Source organism: Eufriesea mexicana, unplaced genomic scaffold (assembly GCF_001483705.2).
Source record: "Eufriesea mexicana isolate 0111107269 unplaced genomic scaffold, ASM148370v2 scaffold1247, whole genome shotgun sequence".
In the NCBI taxonomy this organism is placed as follows: domain Eukaryota; kingdom Metazoa; phylum Arthropoda; class Insecta; order Hymenoptera; family Apidae; genus Eufriesea; species Eufriesea mexicana.
Window position 1 is genome coordinate 107,808 of NW_016909379.1, and position 18,536 is coordinate 126,343.

The 18,536-nt window shown below is 32.6% G+C and overlaps 2 protein-coding genes across 7 annotated transcripts in view; both read left to right on the forward strand.

Annotated features, from left to right (window-relative positions):
* Positions 1-436: 436 nt before the first annotated feature.
* On the forward strand, positions 437-9,715 carry C3G (C3G guanyl-nucleotide exchange factor). 5 transcript variants are annotated; one of them, XM_017900463.1, is made up of 16 exons: positions 437-858; positions 2,530-2,754; positions 2,898-3,083; positions 3,202-3,509; positions 4,458-4,574; positions 4,984-5,297; positions 5,600-5,807; positions 6,078-6,101; positions 7,144-7,339; positions 7,423-7,675; positions 7,754-7,994; positions 8,090-8,104; positions 8,268-8,442; positions 8,518-9,162; positions 9,241-9,372; positions 9,457-9,715. In XM_017900463.1, the coding sequence occupies exons 1-16, from the start codon at positions 548-550 to the stop codon at positions 9,593-9,595; spliced, it is 3,489 nt and encodes a 1,162-aa protein (XP_017755952.1). In that variant the 5' UTR covers positions 437-547; the 3' UTR covers positions 9,596-9,715. The 5 variants fall into 5 exon arrangements, with proteins under 5 accessions (XP_017755952.1, XP_017755953.1, XP_017755949.1 ...); XM_017900460.1 differs by having other exon boundaries at positions 467-858; positions 4,984-5,291; XM_017900461.1 differs by lacking the exon at positions 8,090-8,104 and having other exon boundaries at positions 467-858.
* An 8,075-nt stretch (positions 9,716-17,790) lies between these two features.
* Positions 17,791-18,536, forward strand: part of sky (GTPase-activating protein skywalker) — a 50,023-nt gene continuing 49,277 nt past the window's right edge. For both annotated transcript variants that reach the window (XM_017900472.1, XM_017900473.1), the window contains exon 1: positions 17,791-18,294. The gene's annotated coding sequence lies outside the window, so the exon portion shown is untranslated. The remainder of the gene's footprint in view (positions 18,295-18,536) is intronic.

The window sequence follows — 18,536 nt, forward strand, 5'->3', positions numbered from 1 at the left end:
TTCACCTAATATAATACCATCCAAAATGGACAAATGTTTTATAAAAAGATATTAAATCATATTTCATAATCCTAATTAACTATTAAAAAAAGAATTCTTTCTCGAAACCATACTTTTCAAAGACAACTTTCTGTCGCATTTATACTCCATTCACGATAATTGGCGAGAAATATAAACAAAAATCTGGACTTTTGGAAGTCCTGGACAAAGAGCCATGAGTATAAGGCCAGCCAAAATTTTCCACGAAATATTCGATCTTACAGCTGCACCATCCTGTGTCCAGATATGATGTTTCGATCCTGGTCTGATCACGCGTCACCTGCAGTTGTTAATAATAGCGTCAGGGGCCAATAGTCGATATTTACGAGCTTTCGTGTGTGACATGTAATAATTTATTACACAGCGGGAGCAGATACACGGAAATTAATTGCTTACCATTTGTCGGATTGCAGAAGCCGAGGAGCGGTCCGGCGGGAAGGCGCGCGGCGGAAAACTTGCGCGTCGTGCGCGCTCCTTCAAGGAGGACTTCCTGGAGAAGCTCTCCCACATGCGTTCTCCTGGTAGCGGGAGCGGCGGCGGCGGTAGCGGGGCGGCGACGCGGGCCGCGTCGCCCTCGTCGCCGCGGACGCCGAGGGATAAGAGTGCGCCCGGCTGCACCGACGCCGCCAACACTCTCGATAAGAACCCCCTTCGCGACCTGCATATCCACGTGCGACAGGTGCAGCTGGCACTGCTCCACTTCAGGGACGTCGTGTCGAAGAAGAAGCTCGAGATGCTGCCCGGCAACGGCACCATCGTCCTCGACACCGTCACCACCATACACACCGTGCTCAAGTCCTATCTCCTGTACGAGAACAGGTAAAGAGGATCGTCAGGATCGTATAATTTAGCAAACCTTGAAAAGCTCTGGGAATTTATTAGTATTACCTAAAGAACCGTTTTTAAATTTTGGATTAAAAATTTTGCACTAGGAGCTCATCGATTTTTGTTTTAATTTAAGTATCTTAGGCTTCCTAACATCTTTTGTTTTAATTTCATTGAAATTCTCCTGCTGGTACTGTCTGTCATTTGACACTGGAAATACCAATATAGTCTGAATGGCTGGTCTTGGAATTTTCCCCCTTGCATCTGCTTTTAAAAAAAATTAATGTTCACTCGTATTGAGATAGAGCTATAATTAATATATTACACTGAAATTAATGTTATTTACCTTTGTCAGCTATGTTCAGGTACCTATTAACCGATCGCTCGGTAGATGTGTTGTTAAGTAACGATTGTTAACACTGTACCTAAATAACCCTTTTTAAATTTGCAATTAAAAATTCTGCACTCGTTGCACTGGTAACTCCTTGGAGCTCCTCGATTTTTCTTTTAATTTAAGTATCCTAGGCTTCCTAACATCTTTAGTTCTAATTTCATTGAAATTTTACTGCTGGTACTGTCGATCATTTGACACAGGAACTGCCAGTTGAAGTGACCAATCTTGGAATTTTCCTTCTTGCACCTGTTTTTAAAAAAATTAATGTTCACTCGTATTGAAATAGAATTGTAATTAATATATTACTGTTATTTACCTATGGCAGCTATGTTCAGGTACCTATTAAAGATCCGTACTTTTAGGTTAGGGTTAACCGATCGCGCGATAGATGTGGCATTAAGTAACGATTGTTAACACTGTACCTAAATAATTTCCCTTGGGGCCCCATCGATTGTTTAACCAGTCGTGGTAGGTTTAGCGTTGAGTATTGATTGTTGACACTGCATCTAAATAACAGTTTTGAGTTATTTGATTGAAAATTCTAAATCATGCTAAGTTTGGCATTTAGTAACTATTGTGAATTGTTATAGTAAAGCTTGAATGTATAATTACCAGTGATATTTATGTGATATTTCGTTATTTACGGATAAATGAATTTTGTGATATCCATAGCGAATGTCTCGGCTGGGTGTAGTTAGGGAAAGTTTGTGCACAGTGTACTTTTGGGGCACTGCAATATATTAATTCGAGTCACTGCAGTGGCGGTATTATCGTGACTTAACTTGAGAGACTCCTTGAGTCACCTAAATACAAGGAGCGCCTCTTCTGAAATTCCTAGACCGGTACTTTAAGACTTTTAATTAAGAGAAGGAACTTCAATGCAGAAAAGAAGTAAGAAATTAAAAGTAGCATCGGGTCTAACAAGACTTCTTTTTAATACACGATTGTTCTGTACCATTATTCTGTTTACCAGAATTTCTAGTGAAACTTCTTAGTAAAAATATTAAAAAGGATTATTCAAACTGTTGAGATATAATCGAAATATATTATAACGAAATATGCACAATGAAGCTTTATTTTTAATTAATTAAATTAACGTACCAAATCAAGAGTGCATAGAGAAACGTAGAAAATAATGAAACTAGGGGAAATTCTTGAAATAAGAAGATATCGAACACCAATGAAAATAAAATTATTAAATCATATTCGATATTCACTAATATAATTTTTAACTCAATATTGCATTTTCTCCCTCTTTTTTTTTAATAAAGCTCCACTTTGGGATCAGCGACGAACCAGGTGTATCAGGCCCTAGCGCAATTACTGAAGCTCTGCGACGACGTGCTGCTGCACGGTGACCAGTCCTCTGCCTTGGACACTGAGAACGTGACACACATCATAGGATTAGTCGAGGAAGCTGTGAAAAACCTTGTCGCTCTGGCGAACGAGAAGATCGCCAACAGACAGAAACCTGCCGCCGTCACAACTAGTAATAGGTACCTATCCGATGAAACCCTGTCTCGAGCCACAATTTCCAATAACTCTTCGTATCTTCTAGTACAACGACCAAAATCTCGCCATTTTTTTGTGTCGTCATAACGACAGAATTTGACGATGAACAATTGCAATGAATTTTCAGAACGTCGGGTTATGGATCGGAATTGACGCCACAAAGAAATTCTTTACCCGATATCCCGCTAACCCCGAGGGAAAGGCAGATTTTAGAGCAGACCGCTGCGACTACTAGTCTGGTCCGTAGTTCGCATAGTTCAGAGTCGATTTTAAGGGATTCTAGTCCACCCCCAAAACCACCACTCCCCGAGAGGTAGTTTCCTAAGCTTCTTATAGACAGTAACATTGCATGAACTCTTGTCGTACGTAGTCGAAATCATCGTGCCAGAGATTAATCCGATGAAGACTAATGCCACATTGATGATTTCCAGAACTAATGTGTGTCTGTCGGAGGAAAATAGTTCTTCCGGCACGCCGCCACCGTTGCCACCGAAACGGAGAACGAGGGCTCAGCAGTTGCTCGACGAGTCCGAGGGTCTTTTAGCATCTAGTCTTGACGGTGTTTCCCTACGAAGTCGATCTCCAGAGGATTCGTCGTCTCTTCTAAGCGCGTCGGCTGGCAGTTTGGATTCGGCCCTGAATCATTCTCGGGACGAGGATGAGATACGGGCAATCATGGGACCAAACGACGAGTCTCTGAACGACAGTATGGATCTCAGCCTCATGGCTACTATTCAGGGTAATAAATCATTCTCTTAGGATCGGGTTTCCTCGATGAGTCGAGACACATTTGTAAGTCGATGATATTCTAAGCGATATGATACTGCATTGTGGAAAATATTGTAATTCCTTGTACAAGTATGTTAACTGGTGTATCGAACCAGTATTAAATATGTTTAAAGAAGTAGGTGTTTAGTTAAGGAAGGAAAAAATAGGAATGTAAGAAGAGTTGTTAATTGATAGATTATAGTAGTAGAAGGTTTTCATTCGTGTCTTGTTAGATTCAATGATAGTATAATGAATAAAACATGTTACTGGAAGTGATAAGATGAAATATCTACTTCATAACTGGTAAGGTAGGTTCTGTGATTAGATCCCTATTATTAAAGTGAAAGTAATGTGTCATTTATTTAAATGTATTACCATATCCGTGTTATTAGATTAGCTTATTACAAAATTATAAGTTGTAAACATGTAAATTTACAATATATTTGATGTTAACTCAAATTTTATATAATGCTTTGAAAATAAGAAAATTCAACTTGACTGTAATCAAAGAGATAAAGACGTAGTGATTATTTTGCAAAGTTTTCATATGAGCTATAATAACGAAATTGGATCCATTCTATCGAGGTAATAGAAGAACTGTATAAGTACATTTCCATCTGTGGCAAGAAAACCACAGTGTGGACAGTGCTTAGTCAGCGAAATAGTTCTCAACTATGTTTGTCTTAATCATTGAATCAGTCCTATTGGAAAAGTTTCAAGCCACGGATAATTTTAGTTCCTAAGACAAATAATTTTTGAAGGAATAATCAGTGATAAAAGAATCATGTGGTGTAAGCTATACTAACGAATCGTATTTATTTGTATATAAAAATCCAATAACTATCTTTCAAACATTTTACTATCATTGCAAAAATGTAATGTAAAGAAAAATCTAATGAACGTTCTTTTACCTTTGTAGGCATGCAAGTTAATGGTAGTTCAAACTGTAGTTGCTGGGATGGTTCCGAAACAAACATACCGAGCACCATGTTGTTGGGTCAACAAACTCCACAAGAAATGCTTAATCCATTCACCGGTGGGTAATACAAAATCACTTTATACTCGTTGCCAATACCGTGCTGAAGCAAAGGCGATTCCGATGACGTTGCACATTTATAAATGTAAAGAAAAAATGTAAGAGCTAAAATTACGCAAGAATTCCTCAAATAGCTAGTGGAGCAGGTAGCGTAGGCGTCAGACCTTCCGACTACGTGAATAAACAGTATCATATAGATCTTCATTCGAGTCAGTGTAATAAGCTGGAATTCTTTTTCTATACTGGTTCTCTATATTTAGTTAATTGCCGGGTCTTGTAAAGATTCGAACATCATGTCCGCTGATCGTAATTGGGAAACCTTGAAAACATTTTTGTGTAAGAAAATTAAAGAATTTCGAGTGAAAATTCTTAATGTGTTACTATAAGGTGTATAATTATTATGTTCTAGGTATAGAAGGAAAAATGGAACGATTATCGACCCAAACTCAAGAATCCGGTTTCATATCCATGCATTCACAACGAAGCTCGTCTCAGAGTTATACTACTTCCAGTATAACGTCCAAAAGATCGTCCCAGCAGAGCAGCATTAGTTATAATTCCCAAACGTTCAACTCTCAACAATCGTTTTCGCAAACGAAACTGTCTTCGGACAGTAACGGGTCTATCTTCACTCAGAAGACAATGACTAGTTCAAAGAGTACCGTTAGCACAACAAATATGTCTGGAAGTGGAGATCCTGCGATATTAGAAAAATTGGTAAATGTGGGTGTTGTCTATCGTGTTTTTTTCTTTTCTTTTATTATAAGTTTACAGCTTATTTCTACTTACACTGGTGTACCTAATGTCCTTTATTGTAATGTATACTTTTTACACCTGTTATCGGTATTTTGATTACTTGTACAATGTACAGCTTGCATGTTTGAAAAATTGTCAAAGAACTAATATTTGTCATATATTTAGTAGCTCGAGGAATGATGTCATTAAGCTTACACTAAATCATATATTCTAATTTGATAATTCAACCGAATGCATATGGATCTTACATTGGTTTATATTTTTTGTAGGAGATGGAATCGATTTCTGCATCCGACGCTAATGGTATGCCACCGGCGTTACCAGAAAAACGGTCGAAACGAAGAAAAGAACGTCAGCCATCACAGTACGACAATGTACCTGAAAACGAGCATTTATCAACCTGTAGTTTACACACTAATAATGGCGATAGTCCAGATGCCAGTAAACCCCCTCCACTCCCTCTTAAGAAAAGACATAGTAAGTTGAACTATAGTTTATAGTAAAAAACAGCAATAAGGCAGCTAATATTTAATAGTGTACTGTCATTGCTTTATTGCTGTTGAAGGAATTCAATTGAAATATAATAATAACAATATACATGTATGTAGAAATGGAATTGCTCGATTTTGAAGAGTATAAATATTAGACAAAATTATATTAGAAATTATCTAGATTATATTAAAGTAGTCGTTCCAAACTTTTTCCACATAGTAGGTTAAAACTGATACAATATTTTGTATCCCCCAGTGTTCCAATCAGTGGCATATTCTGGTAAGTGGGATCCTGCCCACACAAATCAGCTATCCCTCAGCAAACACATTCACGCTAAGTTGAAGCCCTTCGTTTCACGCATTAATTATACACAATTTTTAAGCTCTTAGCTTTTTGCGGCATGTTCGTCGTTATTTTTTATCTCATTTTGACGGAATTTGATCGACACGATTTCATTTGACACTGAGCTTGAATATTTTACTCATACCTTCGGCTTTTTTCATGGCTTACATTTTAAAATAATTAAAATAATACTAAACATAAAGAATAATATTCATTTTTCCTACATACAAATTACTCAACTTTCAAATTTTATTGCTTTCTCTTCTACTTTTTCCTTTCAAATTAAATCAATTTATAAAATTTATTTAATTATTTGAATTTAATACACATCATATTTTATAAACTTATTCTTTCCATTAACATTTTTGTACAAGTTCTAAATTTCATTAACCGTAGAAACTAATCTTCAACCACTTACGTGGGCGTCGACATTGTACCATTAATTAAATTGACCTTTTCTTGCTAATAGTCAGTTAACACTTACGCTTCTTTAACTCTAGAGTTGAGCCAGCTGGCTTTAGTTTTCGTTTCCACGATTGTGCGTAAAGTATCAACGAGGGAATATATCTTCTATAATACGAAATTTTCTCGATATACATATTTTTTCGTGTTTCTATTACTCTAATATTCATTCCAAGCAAATAATTGTTTAATTGTGAGAAGTGTAATTAATCGGAGTGAAAATGTTATTTAAAAGATTACACTCTTATTCCAGTGAGTTTATATAAAACTTGCACTTGTGAATTTATGTATAATTATGTATTGAGATATATGCTTGTGCATCAGTGTTTTTCTGTATTTTATACACCTGTGCTTTGATATTTTATTGTAACATGAATCATGCTTGTATATCTATCATATATATTATACATATATATCATGGAATCATATTTTTATTTACTTATTTTTATTATTTCATAATAAGTATGTCAGTGTCTAATATATTAAAATTATACAAATCTGATTATATCTATTTCAGTTATGGCATACATGGAGATGTTTGGAAACTGTTCTCACAGTAACAATGACTTCATCTCTGGTCTTGGGACCCGTCATTCAGTGGCAGCTTATAATTCAATGCAAGCAGAATGGCAACAACATGAAATGGCCCTTACTACAACACAATCATGTTCTTTCATGGCACATACTATGACCACATTGCACGATAGTTCAAAGTATGTGATTTAATATTAATGTTACACATCTTCCCAGGTTCAGTATAGGAAATAAAAGAAACATCTTGTATTTTTTCTTACAGTACCTCCATAACTATGACACCATCGATAACAGAAGTAACAAATAATTCTAGTCTCCCACCAGCATTGCCACCAAAGAGATCTCGTTCCATTAAATCAAATGCAACGCCTCCGCCGATTTCACCAAAACCAACCATTAGCATGCAAAGTATACATACAATCGAACCAATTGTAACATCAACTCCAGTAAAGGTAGAAGAATCTAGTTGCATTCATGATAAAAAAGAGCTGACACCATCGACTCCAGTAAAATTGGTAAACATTTTTTAAATTCGTATTAATATAAGTTTGTATTACTTGGTCACTATTAATCGAGTATTATTTTATTTTCAGAATAACGTTGCTTTAGATACGATATTGCCACCTTCAAGGCCTGCTAGCAATGCTTTATCATCGATATCAGTCGATGATAATACTTTGGAATTGAGAGATGTCGATCAAGACGATAGCATTTTGGATGAACTGGATATCAGCAAGTACTTGGTTTTCAAAAAGCCAGATGAAGAAGGGCCAGACATAAGGGGTGGTCATCCTGATGCATTGTTAATTCATGCAACCAAAGCTAATAAACATGGTAAGAGTTTATTCAAATTTTACAATGTGAATTGCATTGTTAATAATTATCCATCGAAGAATATAACATATTCCATATTCTTTCACGCTTCATAGATGAGAAGGAATCAGGTCAGTCTGATAATTTCTTTAATTTTTTTAAATTGTATAACTTAAACTTCCTCTTATATTTCAAAAGATAAGAATTTTTAAGATATTCCTATGACATTATTGTATGATTACTAAGATAAGTATTTAATAAATTAATGCATTCACGTGCTTATTTTATTTGCAGACTTTTTGTATCAAGAAGCATTTTTAACGACATATAGAACTTTCATGCAACCACTCGAATTAATTCAAAAATTGCATAAACGTCATCAGCGATTTTCTTGTTCTGCTGACGTTGTTAAACAAAGAGCAGCTCGTGAAGCGTTTTCCCTATTAGTTAGAGTCGTTAGTGATTTAACGTAAGTTTATCAAGCTCCGATTTTCTTCTAAATTTAAAATAGTTCTAAGTAACTGAAGATATTAATTATTTTCAGCATGTCAGATCTCGATGATACTCTTTTACAAACCCTAATGGAGTTCGTGCAACAATTAGTGTGTAGCGGTGATCTTACTATGGCAAAAGCTCTACGTGTTAAAATTTTAGAAAAACATGCTGCAAAACAATTACAATCTGCACAACCAATTCTTTCTTCGTTAAGCGTAACGACAAAGCAAGCTTCCCTTCTCGATTTTAAGAGTGAACAAATTGCGGAACAAATGACACTATTAGACGCTGATTTGTTCATGAAAATCGAGATACCTGAAGTACTAATTTGGGCTCAAGAACAAAATGAAGAACGAAGTCCAAACCTAACTAGATTCACGGAGCACTTTAACAAAATGTCGTATTGGGCCAGATCAAGAATATTGGAACATAGATTAGAGAATGAAGCGAAGGACAGAGAAAAATACGTCGTTAAATTCATTAAAATAATGAAGCACCTTAGAAAAATAAATAATTTTAATAGCTACTTAGCCTTGCTTTCTGCATTAGATAGCGCGCCCATTAGAAGGCTCGAATGGCAGAAACATATTACGGAAGGCTTAAAAGAATATTGTGCTCTTATTGATAGTTCTAGTAGCTTTAGAGCTTACAGGCAAGCTCTAGCAGAAACACAACCGCCATGTATTCCTTACATGTGAGATATATAATTTTATTTTTAAATGATTTAAAAGCAAAGTTCATCAATATGTATAATGTTTTTTCTTATTTGCAGTGGGCTTGTGCTACAAGATCTTACATTCGTACATATTGGAAATAGTGATCTGTTACCAGATGGCACTATAAACTTTTCAAAAAGATGGCAACAGTTTAATATCGTTGAAAATATGAAAAGGTTCAAAAAAGGGTAGGATCCTTTTTTTAAATAATTTCTTGTTGTGACAAATGTATTTTAATACTGTTTCTAAATCGAATTGTTTATTTATTATAGGACATATTCATTCAAAAAGCACGAACGTATAATAACGTTCTTCAACAATTTCAGCGATTTCCTCTGTGAGGAGGCTATGTGGCAGATTTCAGAAAGCATCAAACCGCGTGGTGGAAAAAAAGCACAGTCGCAAAACTAGAATATATCTAACCCTTTCACTGCCTGTGTCTCAAAATCGAAAGGCTGAACCAGTGAATTAGAACATTTATATTTATGATATTTAGGTAAATTTGCTTAATTATGAGCCGAACAAACATGATACAACACTCTAAAGGCGGTGGGAGGGTTAGTTAAGTCTATCCCGTTTCAACAGCCTCTGTGAGGTTGTATTTTAATTTATGGAAATTTTAATATTCAATCCATATTGAAGAAAAGAAAAAAAAGAATACAAACAGACATTTAGATCAAATTGAAATTTGATGTACTTGTTTCGTTTAAAAATATAAAGTGCGTGTACGGATATCGATTGAATCGAAACGCGTTTAGGGAGACTTCAATGAATTGGCTAGATCAATCATGTCTCAATGTATTTTTGTAGTTTTTTTCCTTTTTGCCATAAGATTAGTAAGGAAAAGAAATCGTCTTTGCTATGGACCTACGCAACGTATACTTAAACGATGCAGCTGTAACAATGCTTAACATAGCATAAAGGGAAAGAAACCCCACTCACACATTAACTATTCTATATGTATATCTATATAAAAACTATTTATTTATTTGCCTTATATCAGCGACATGTAAAAAGTAGTAAGTGTCATTCATTCTTTTTTAACTTATTTAGATATATATGTAAACGTCCATTATATAGCTTTATCGTAGGTAGACAAACTTTTCAAACGTCAACGCAGACACATCTGTTGACTTCGCAAGGAAAAACACCAATTACGTTGATTAATGTAGAGCCATCGTAGTCTCAGATAAGCGCAGAAACGCTTTTCCGAACACATGGCACGACTGAGCGTAACTGTTACATATACTATTGTATATGATTCTAGAAAACACTTTTTGTTGGAAACTTGTTAATAGGTATCCAAGCTTTCAGCTTTAAGTCGGATGGTTACCTAGAAGTATGTAGGTAAATTACGCGAGAAAAACCCGCGGTTATAGTGAAAGAATTGAATCGAAATTTTATTAATATCATTCTTTTACTTTTACCAATAATTTTAAATAACCTTGATATCTTCTATTACCAGAATTTCTATATGTTTATAGTTTTCAACGATGAAAGTGATAGTCTTTCTTTCACGACACATTCCGATAGAGTGAAAGAATACGATCGAATTAATTTTATTGAGATAGAAGGAACAAAAGAGAAAGTGTACTAGTTGTCACCGTTTCGTACTCTTTGTTAAATATGTCGAAGTTTAATAGGGTGCATCAAGTTTATTTGATTTCCTAAGATAAATGATACCGCTATAATGATATATGGCTGTCTGTGTGCCTCATATTATAGAATGAATGAATATCTGCCTATTAACGTTTCTCCGGTCTCACATTTAGTAATATAAATGTCTTGTATACAACATTCATGAGCAAAACTATTATAATCAGGCTTAAGAGATTAAAAAACTGTCATCTGCATGTTAAAAGCGTTCTACGCATGATCATACCGATTGTGCACACTTATTCATGTTAAAAAAAAGGCCTAAGCAGTTGATAGTTAGCGTCGGTCTATAAGCATACCATTAATTCAAATTTACCGATACATTACATTTACCAAGAAAAAAAAAATATAAAACAGCCAGGATTTAGTCTCAAGGTATAGTTAGAGGTTTGCTATTGTATACATATATAAATTCAATAAACAGTTGTCAATTTCTGAACATGCACCAAGTATACATACGTAACGTAACGTAGCTTTCAATATGAATCACAAACATGAATAATAGGCGTTAAAAACTGTTTCATAAAAATAGATGCACTCCGTTAATTGCAATTGTAAACAGTTCAAAAGGAGAAAAAAGTAAAGAAATCGATTTTTAGTTATGAATTCTTAACGCAGCATACATATTGCGTCAATAGTTTACAAACAAGTATAAGTATGATGATAAACTTGACTTTTTTTCGGCACAAAATTCGTAATACGTGAGCATGTGTACAAGTGTGCGTGAAGATAAACATTTCTGTTTAATAGTTGATACATACAAAAATGATACGTCTAATGTAAAACTAAGAGAAGGTTTATTAACGTTGTAAATAGTTTGATTGTATTCATAATTTCTTGTATGTATGCGAGTGCTCATTTATTATTCACAATTGTATATATGCAGTGTATTATCTTTACATTAACTTTCCGCACGACATAATTAATCTCATGCAGTTTTTAAGTTGATCAAAATCATTGTGATGCCATCTTACATTCTAGCATAGTAGCGAATGCATGATCTTTATATTATTTTCATTTAATTGATAAATTAAATAGACAATCCATTTTACCAGGTATCCTTAAGTTATATAATAATTTACTATACACAAATTTCTCATGGCAAAAAAAGTATATCAAACTGTTACTATTTGTAACAAAATTTTATACAACAAAACATAAGATAAAGTATTCTCCACTTCTGGTACTTACTACATATATGTCATAAAAATAAAAGAAATGCATATTGTATTGAAGTGTATATATACATATATCTTTATTTAAATTATAAAATAAAATATATATGTATATTATAAAATACACTATGATTTTTATTGTCATGAGGAATTTGCGCAATCTGACTCATTGCATAATTTTAGAATATCTGGTATTATGCTTAACTTTGTTTCTTTTCTGTATTTTTCTTTAATACAATCATTGTCATTTTTCTTCTATAATTCATTGCGCCATTTCTTTTATATATCACATCTATATCCCCCCAATTCCCGATACATATGTATATATACTTCGAAGTCACTTCTACTTTTAAAAATTCTGTTAATAGTTCTTTTTACAAAATGGCTCCCGTGAAAGTGTATTTGTAAATGTATCGTAATTATATTAATCGCCGTTATATCTATTTTCAATTATATTTTTTTCTCGATTTACTGTTAACAGAATTCTCTTGTAAATTCCGTGTAACCATATAAGCATATAACTTAAGGTAAACGCTAACGCTAACAAAACCATGAGTGAGATAAAAACAGTGAATATGCAACGAAAAACTTAGACTCGGTCAGTTTATTAGGTAAAAGAACTCTAGGCTATTTCGCGGTAGGCGAACCAACTGTGAAGAAAATGAATTGACTTGATAATTAGGTTGATAATAAGATATTTTTGAAATTTTTTTATTTTATACAACAATAAATACATATATATGTCTACAGTCAGAGGAATTCAAGTATTATTCTCTATTTTGTATACTTTGAAATTTTATAATCATTACTAAAGTGGACATCTACTTTGTGGCATCATACTCAATCTATATTTCACTTTAGTCATATGCCAAAATATTTAAATAATTATATCATGTATTATTGAATCAAATTCCTATAATCTCAATGCTAGAAGATAGAATAAAAAAATATTGAAAATGATTATATTCTTTATCTATTCTCTGATTTTTTGGAATTATACTATACTATCCTATGCTATAGTATACTATATAAGTTCAAAATAAAATTACCCTGCATAAGATCTCTGTATCTAATCTATATATGTAAAATTCTTGAATTCCTCTTGCGCCATTTTATAATCATAATTCTACACTAAATGAATACTTAGTTATAATGAAAGTAATATAAATTACTTTATAATTCTATGATAAGTAAGCAAATAAAAAATTTACCCATCAATACTTTAACTCAAAAAATTTAAAACTGTGTATACGTTTAGTTCTTCAGTGATTGTTATTGTCAAATCTATCTTATTATCAATGATATTAATTACTTAGAATTAATATATTAATATTTGCAACTGTATTCTTTCAACTTTGATTAGCCAAGTATAGACTACCATAGACATAAATGTAAAACCGTGTTTTTTCTATCTTTTGCTGAACGTAAATACTAGCTTTCAAAACAGTCTATAAATGGAAATGGACTCTAAAGCAATCGCTGTTGAACTTACTCTTATGCAAGATCGATTTTGACGTCGAGAAATAATTGAGGCGCTCTTTAATTACCCCATATATCAATACTTCCATGGCGAGGGATATTTGCTGTTTTAACTACACATTGTACATATATTATACAACAAATTTGACGATCGAACGATTCATCGATCTCTCATTGATATATCTTATTATATATTTTCGAAAAGAAAAAAAGACAAAAATGTTTTAGAGCTCGAATTAAAGATTACAATTCTGTACACATGGAACCCGTATGTAAGAAAAAGAAATTTATTTGTACCTTCGAAATCGATGATGCAGAGTCGATTGCGTCAAATAACTCTCGCCGAATTGAAATTACCAATGTTTTGAGTGTGCTGTTCTAACAAAGAAACAATAAGTAATATCCCTAGCAAATATCGATAAGCATCAAATAAGTAATAATTACTGTTAATGTGTTACTGATCTCTTATCGACAACAACAAAAAAGATATATGTGTAATTTAACATTTAAATAGATATGATGGTAAGTATTAGAAAGTACCGATAATCGATAGTCGATATGAATATCGATACTTTGGTTGACGTAAAGTGAAATTGGTTCAAAAGACGTCCACCAAAGTATTAATTATCGCCATGACAAAAAAAAAACATATCCACAAGATACTGTATTGCTGTTTAGAGATGGCAGTTACACTACCAGAAGGAGAATTTCGAAAGGCAACAAGTTGGTTTGGAACGTTGTCGATTTCAATTCGATTACTTTCAACGATGATGTAATTTGTTTGTTTGTTCAGCAGCATGAGATATCGACGTTCATGTGGTACCTTATCAAGGAAACAATAGAATTTTATGCAGTGAACGTATAATTACACGCCGAAATAAATATATTAATTGTACTACATCTAACGTACGTATAGACGCACTGTGAAATTACATAATAATAACATACATAGTAAAATCCACTAATGATCTTTCAGATAATTGAAAAACAATTTGTAATTAACAGGAATTTATTTTGTAAATAATTTTTAATGAAGACTAATACATACGATTTTCTAGACAATTAAATTATTACTGAAATTACAGGATGTTTAACGAGGAAAGGAGTAGGAATAAATTGCGCTATTTTATTCCATAAATAAACAAATTTTAAGGTATAATACAGTAAATCAAACTCAATAGCAAACGAGGACATCGAAAAATTTTCGAATTAGTTTTTCTCGATCAAAATTATCAACAATCAAAAATTATATTTTTAATGGAATGTTAAATGAATGAACTCAAAAATAAGAGAACCAATTTTAGAATACTCAGATTTTCTAAATGTAAATATTAAATTAGACTAATGGGATTTATCGATTATATATTTTATTGCTGCTTTATACAAACAACAAATTGCATAATTATCGTAATTTTGAACTTGAAAATCTGCGAAAGTTATGTATTGTGTAATTCTTATAAAAATAATAATACGTTAATTAAAAATGTATTGTGTTATACAGGCTGATTGAAAATTATCGGAATTATTCGGTAATTTATATATTATTAATAAGTCGAATAATTCTAGTAATTGCTACAATTGTATATGAAAATGAATTGTTGCTTTTAATTTTTTATGAATAATTTAACAGATTTAAAATATCGTTCATGGCACCAACACCATATTGGATTCATCCCTTAAATAAAATTTTTTATTAAGATAATTGAAACAAAATTACAATGATGATTCTATGTAAGTGTTTTCGTTTTTAAATAATTTAACATATTTTTTATCGTTTGAAATTAATCATTAATTTTAAGAATAATTACTTTTGTAAGGTATACCCATATTATAGTGAAATAGTTATCATAGAACTGCCATGAAAATATATAAATTATCTCCCATGGAAAACCAAAGAATTGCAAATGTTGAAACAAATTATTTAAGGGATCAATCCCTTTTCTAGTTTATATATTCGAAAAATTACAATAAAATTGCGAATCAAAATTTATTATATCTCCAGCGATGCAGAAGTAATATAAAGCAAATAAATATCGAATGGCATTTATATTATATGTGTCTCATCTATAGGATTCTGTACATGCGTAGAACAGTAATACCACGAAATGAAAATAAGTATACGCGTAACCACGATTCATATGAAGAACGAAACACAATTCACTGAGCATATCATTTGTAAGAACGATTACTATGATAACCATTATATTCGAGGTCCTTTTTCAATTATATTCACCCGCGACGAGAAAAAAATTCCGACAGCTATATTCGAGAAGAAATAAACATAACACTGTGCTCATGCGTTTGATTGTGCGATTTATTACGTAGCTGGTCATATTTTTCTATGCATATTTTTCTTACTGTGCTGCAACACGCGCCGTTTTAAAGCCACGTGTTTATGTAATGCGATCCACACGCGATTAATATATGTACCTATGATCATTACTTACAGATTACCAGAAGAATATATTTTTCTTCCGTTCTCTCTGTCTGTGACTATTATTATGTTGAACATTTGTAATATGCGTATAAAGTTTTCGATCGAATGTTATTGCTTCTTTTGTAATAGGTGTATGAAGAAGTGAAATAAAAATGTGTTAGAGCCAAATGTATTTTCATAGTATAATGTCAACGATGATCAAATGTTAAAATAGCACAACGTCGTTGAATCTGGATATCAATATATCATTTTGTTCATTATTTTTATTTTTATAATATTTTTGATATTCTATGTTATACCTGTAATACATTAGTTCATGGTAGATACATCTGTATACTTACTTCTTCACTGTTTGAATTTAATAGTGTAATTTATATAATTTATTCAATTATTGATATTATATCTTATATAAAAGAATACTCAGCCTGTACTGAAATAAAAACTGCTTATTTACTTCTTTACTATTTAATAGTGATATTTCTAAATAAAAGTTTTTTTCAGAATTCTAGCATAGTTATATTGTTTATGTGTTTATAATCAATCTTGAAACCCTGAAATTTTTAATTCATTGAAATAAACTTTAACGATTTAATATTTTATAATAAAACATTAGCATACATTCAGTTTAATTATGACAAAATGTACCAACTTTTCTAAAAACTTATAGTTTCAAACTACTTACGAAATTTCATATCTGTGTAAACTACAAAGCTTTGATTTGTTGCTAAACTATTATTTTGTATCTGTTTATTTTCATTTACAGTTTCTATTTCTGATTTGCTTATTTAAATTTTCTGTTCCTTTATCTGTAGTTGGCTGAACAGTTTACAACAAATTTCAAGAATAATTTCAAAACATTCCTACAAATAAAAATTCTTGTTAAGGTATGACATTATTTTAAACTTTTAGTTCGTAGCTTTACATTAACGATAACATATAGTGGTTATCCATTTTGTTATGGTTAATCTTATGGATAAAATAAACTTTTATTATTAAAGCATATATAGTCCAATACATAGTTCAAAAAGAACTCTTCATAAATGCAGAGTATGAACTAACATGTCGATATATTGGCTACAAATTACCGACACTAGATAAATGGTATAACCATCAGCTCTATATGAATTGTTGGATAGCTGGTGTGAAAGTAATTTCATTCTGCCTTAGTGAGCTATCACGTATTTGATTAGTGAGAAACGATTTAATGACACTATCAATACATTTTTTATACTTATATTTAAATACATTTAATGTATAACACTATATTGCAAATTAATATTTCTGTAACCAATTTCATGTAAGATAATTATTTATCTCTTAATAAAAATACATATTTTACGTATTTGCCTTTAATCTAATAACATTTTTAATGTAGTATCGCGCCTATAAAGACGAATCTCGTCTATGACATTAATATGAGACAAATAAAATAAATTATTATCGAAAATTATTATATTTTATATTACACAGTTATAATAAAGTGAAAAAGTCATTGGTATTTCAATGTGAAAAATATTGGAAATAGCCCTTTTCATTAACATTTTAAATATAATTTAAATATTTTATAAATTTCAATTTCAATTTCTATGAAATGAATTAATTACATAATGTTCATTTGTATTCATCAAAAGTTAATAATGTAATTCATTTGTAATGAAAACAATTCTTCGTTTAATCTAAAATTATTATTAATAAGAGTTTTATATAAAAATAGTAAAAATATTGTTTCGTCGCTACATGAAAACGTTATTAGGAATGTCGGTGCGAATGCCTATCTATGTACTGCATACTCTTGGGTTATGCTCGCCATAGGGGGGCACCACTAGAAGAGTTAGAGAGCTAAAAATCGTGGTCCCGCAGTTGGTCTTGAAAGAATGCAATACGCGGACGTATCGTGACCGAATGTACGAGGTCGAATTGTTCCGTAGCGATTCCGCTTGTACCGATACTTGCATGCTAACAATTTCGAATCTTCATTCATAATAACGGGTACGCGTATCATCGGGAAACGACTAAATTTATATACGGGAATATACGTGACAGTAACGACAGTGCCAATTATACAACCGTGGCTTCGTGTACGTACAAAGAATCGCTAAAGCATTACAATCGACAAGAAAAGTGCGTGTACGTGAGTGAATAGAGTGCCTCAACCCTGATCTCCGCGCCCTTCTGAATCGTTGACAGTAGTTACCGTGATTTCCTGCGAACGATTTTATCGATGACGTGCCGTGAACCGGTCTACGAGGATACAAAGGTGTTGCATGCTGCGTGCTAGGGCAAGAAACAAGGGTCTGTTCTGTCGCATTTTAACCATTGAGGTGGGCTGCACCGACAAGGCTGTGGACGTTCCTAGATTGGCGGTAAATACACATTTATTAACAGCGTGTCCTCTTCTTTCTCGCTCTTATCAATCCTCCTTTTCCTACTTTATCTTTTACTGTTTCTCCCCTATCGTTGTTCATCTATTTATGCCTCGTTTCAAACGTGATTGAACGCGTGATAATTTTTCTTCAATCCCTTCCTATTCTTTCTTGTTCCTCCTATCCTTTGTACGATACATTCTGTATGTATTATGCGTACATGCATATGTGTGTGTCTTACC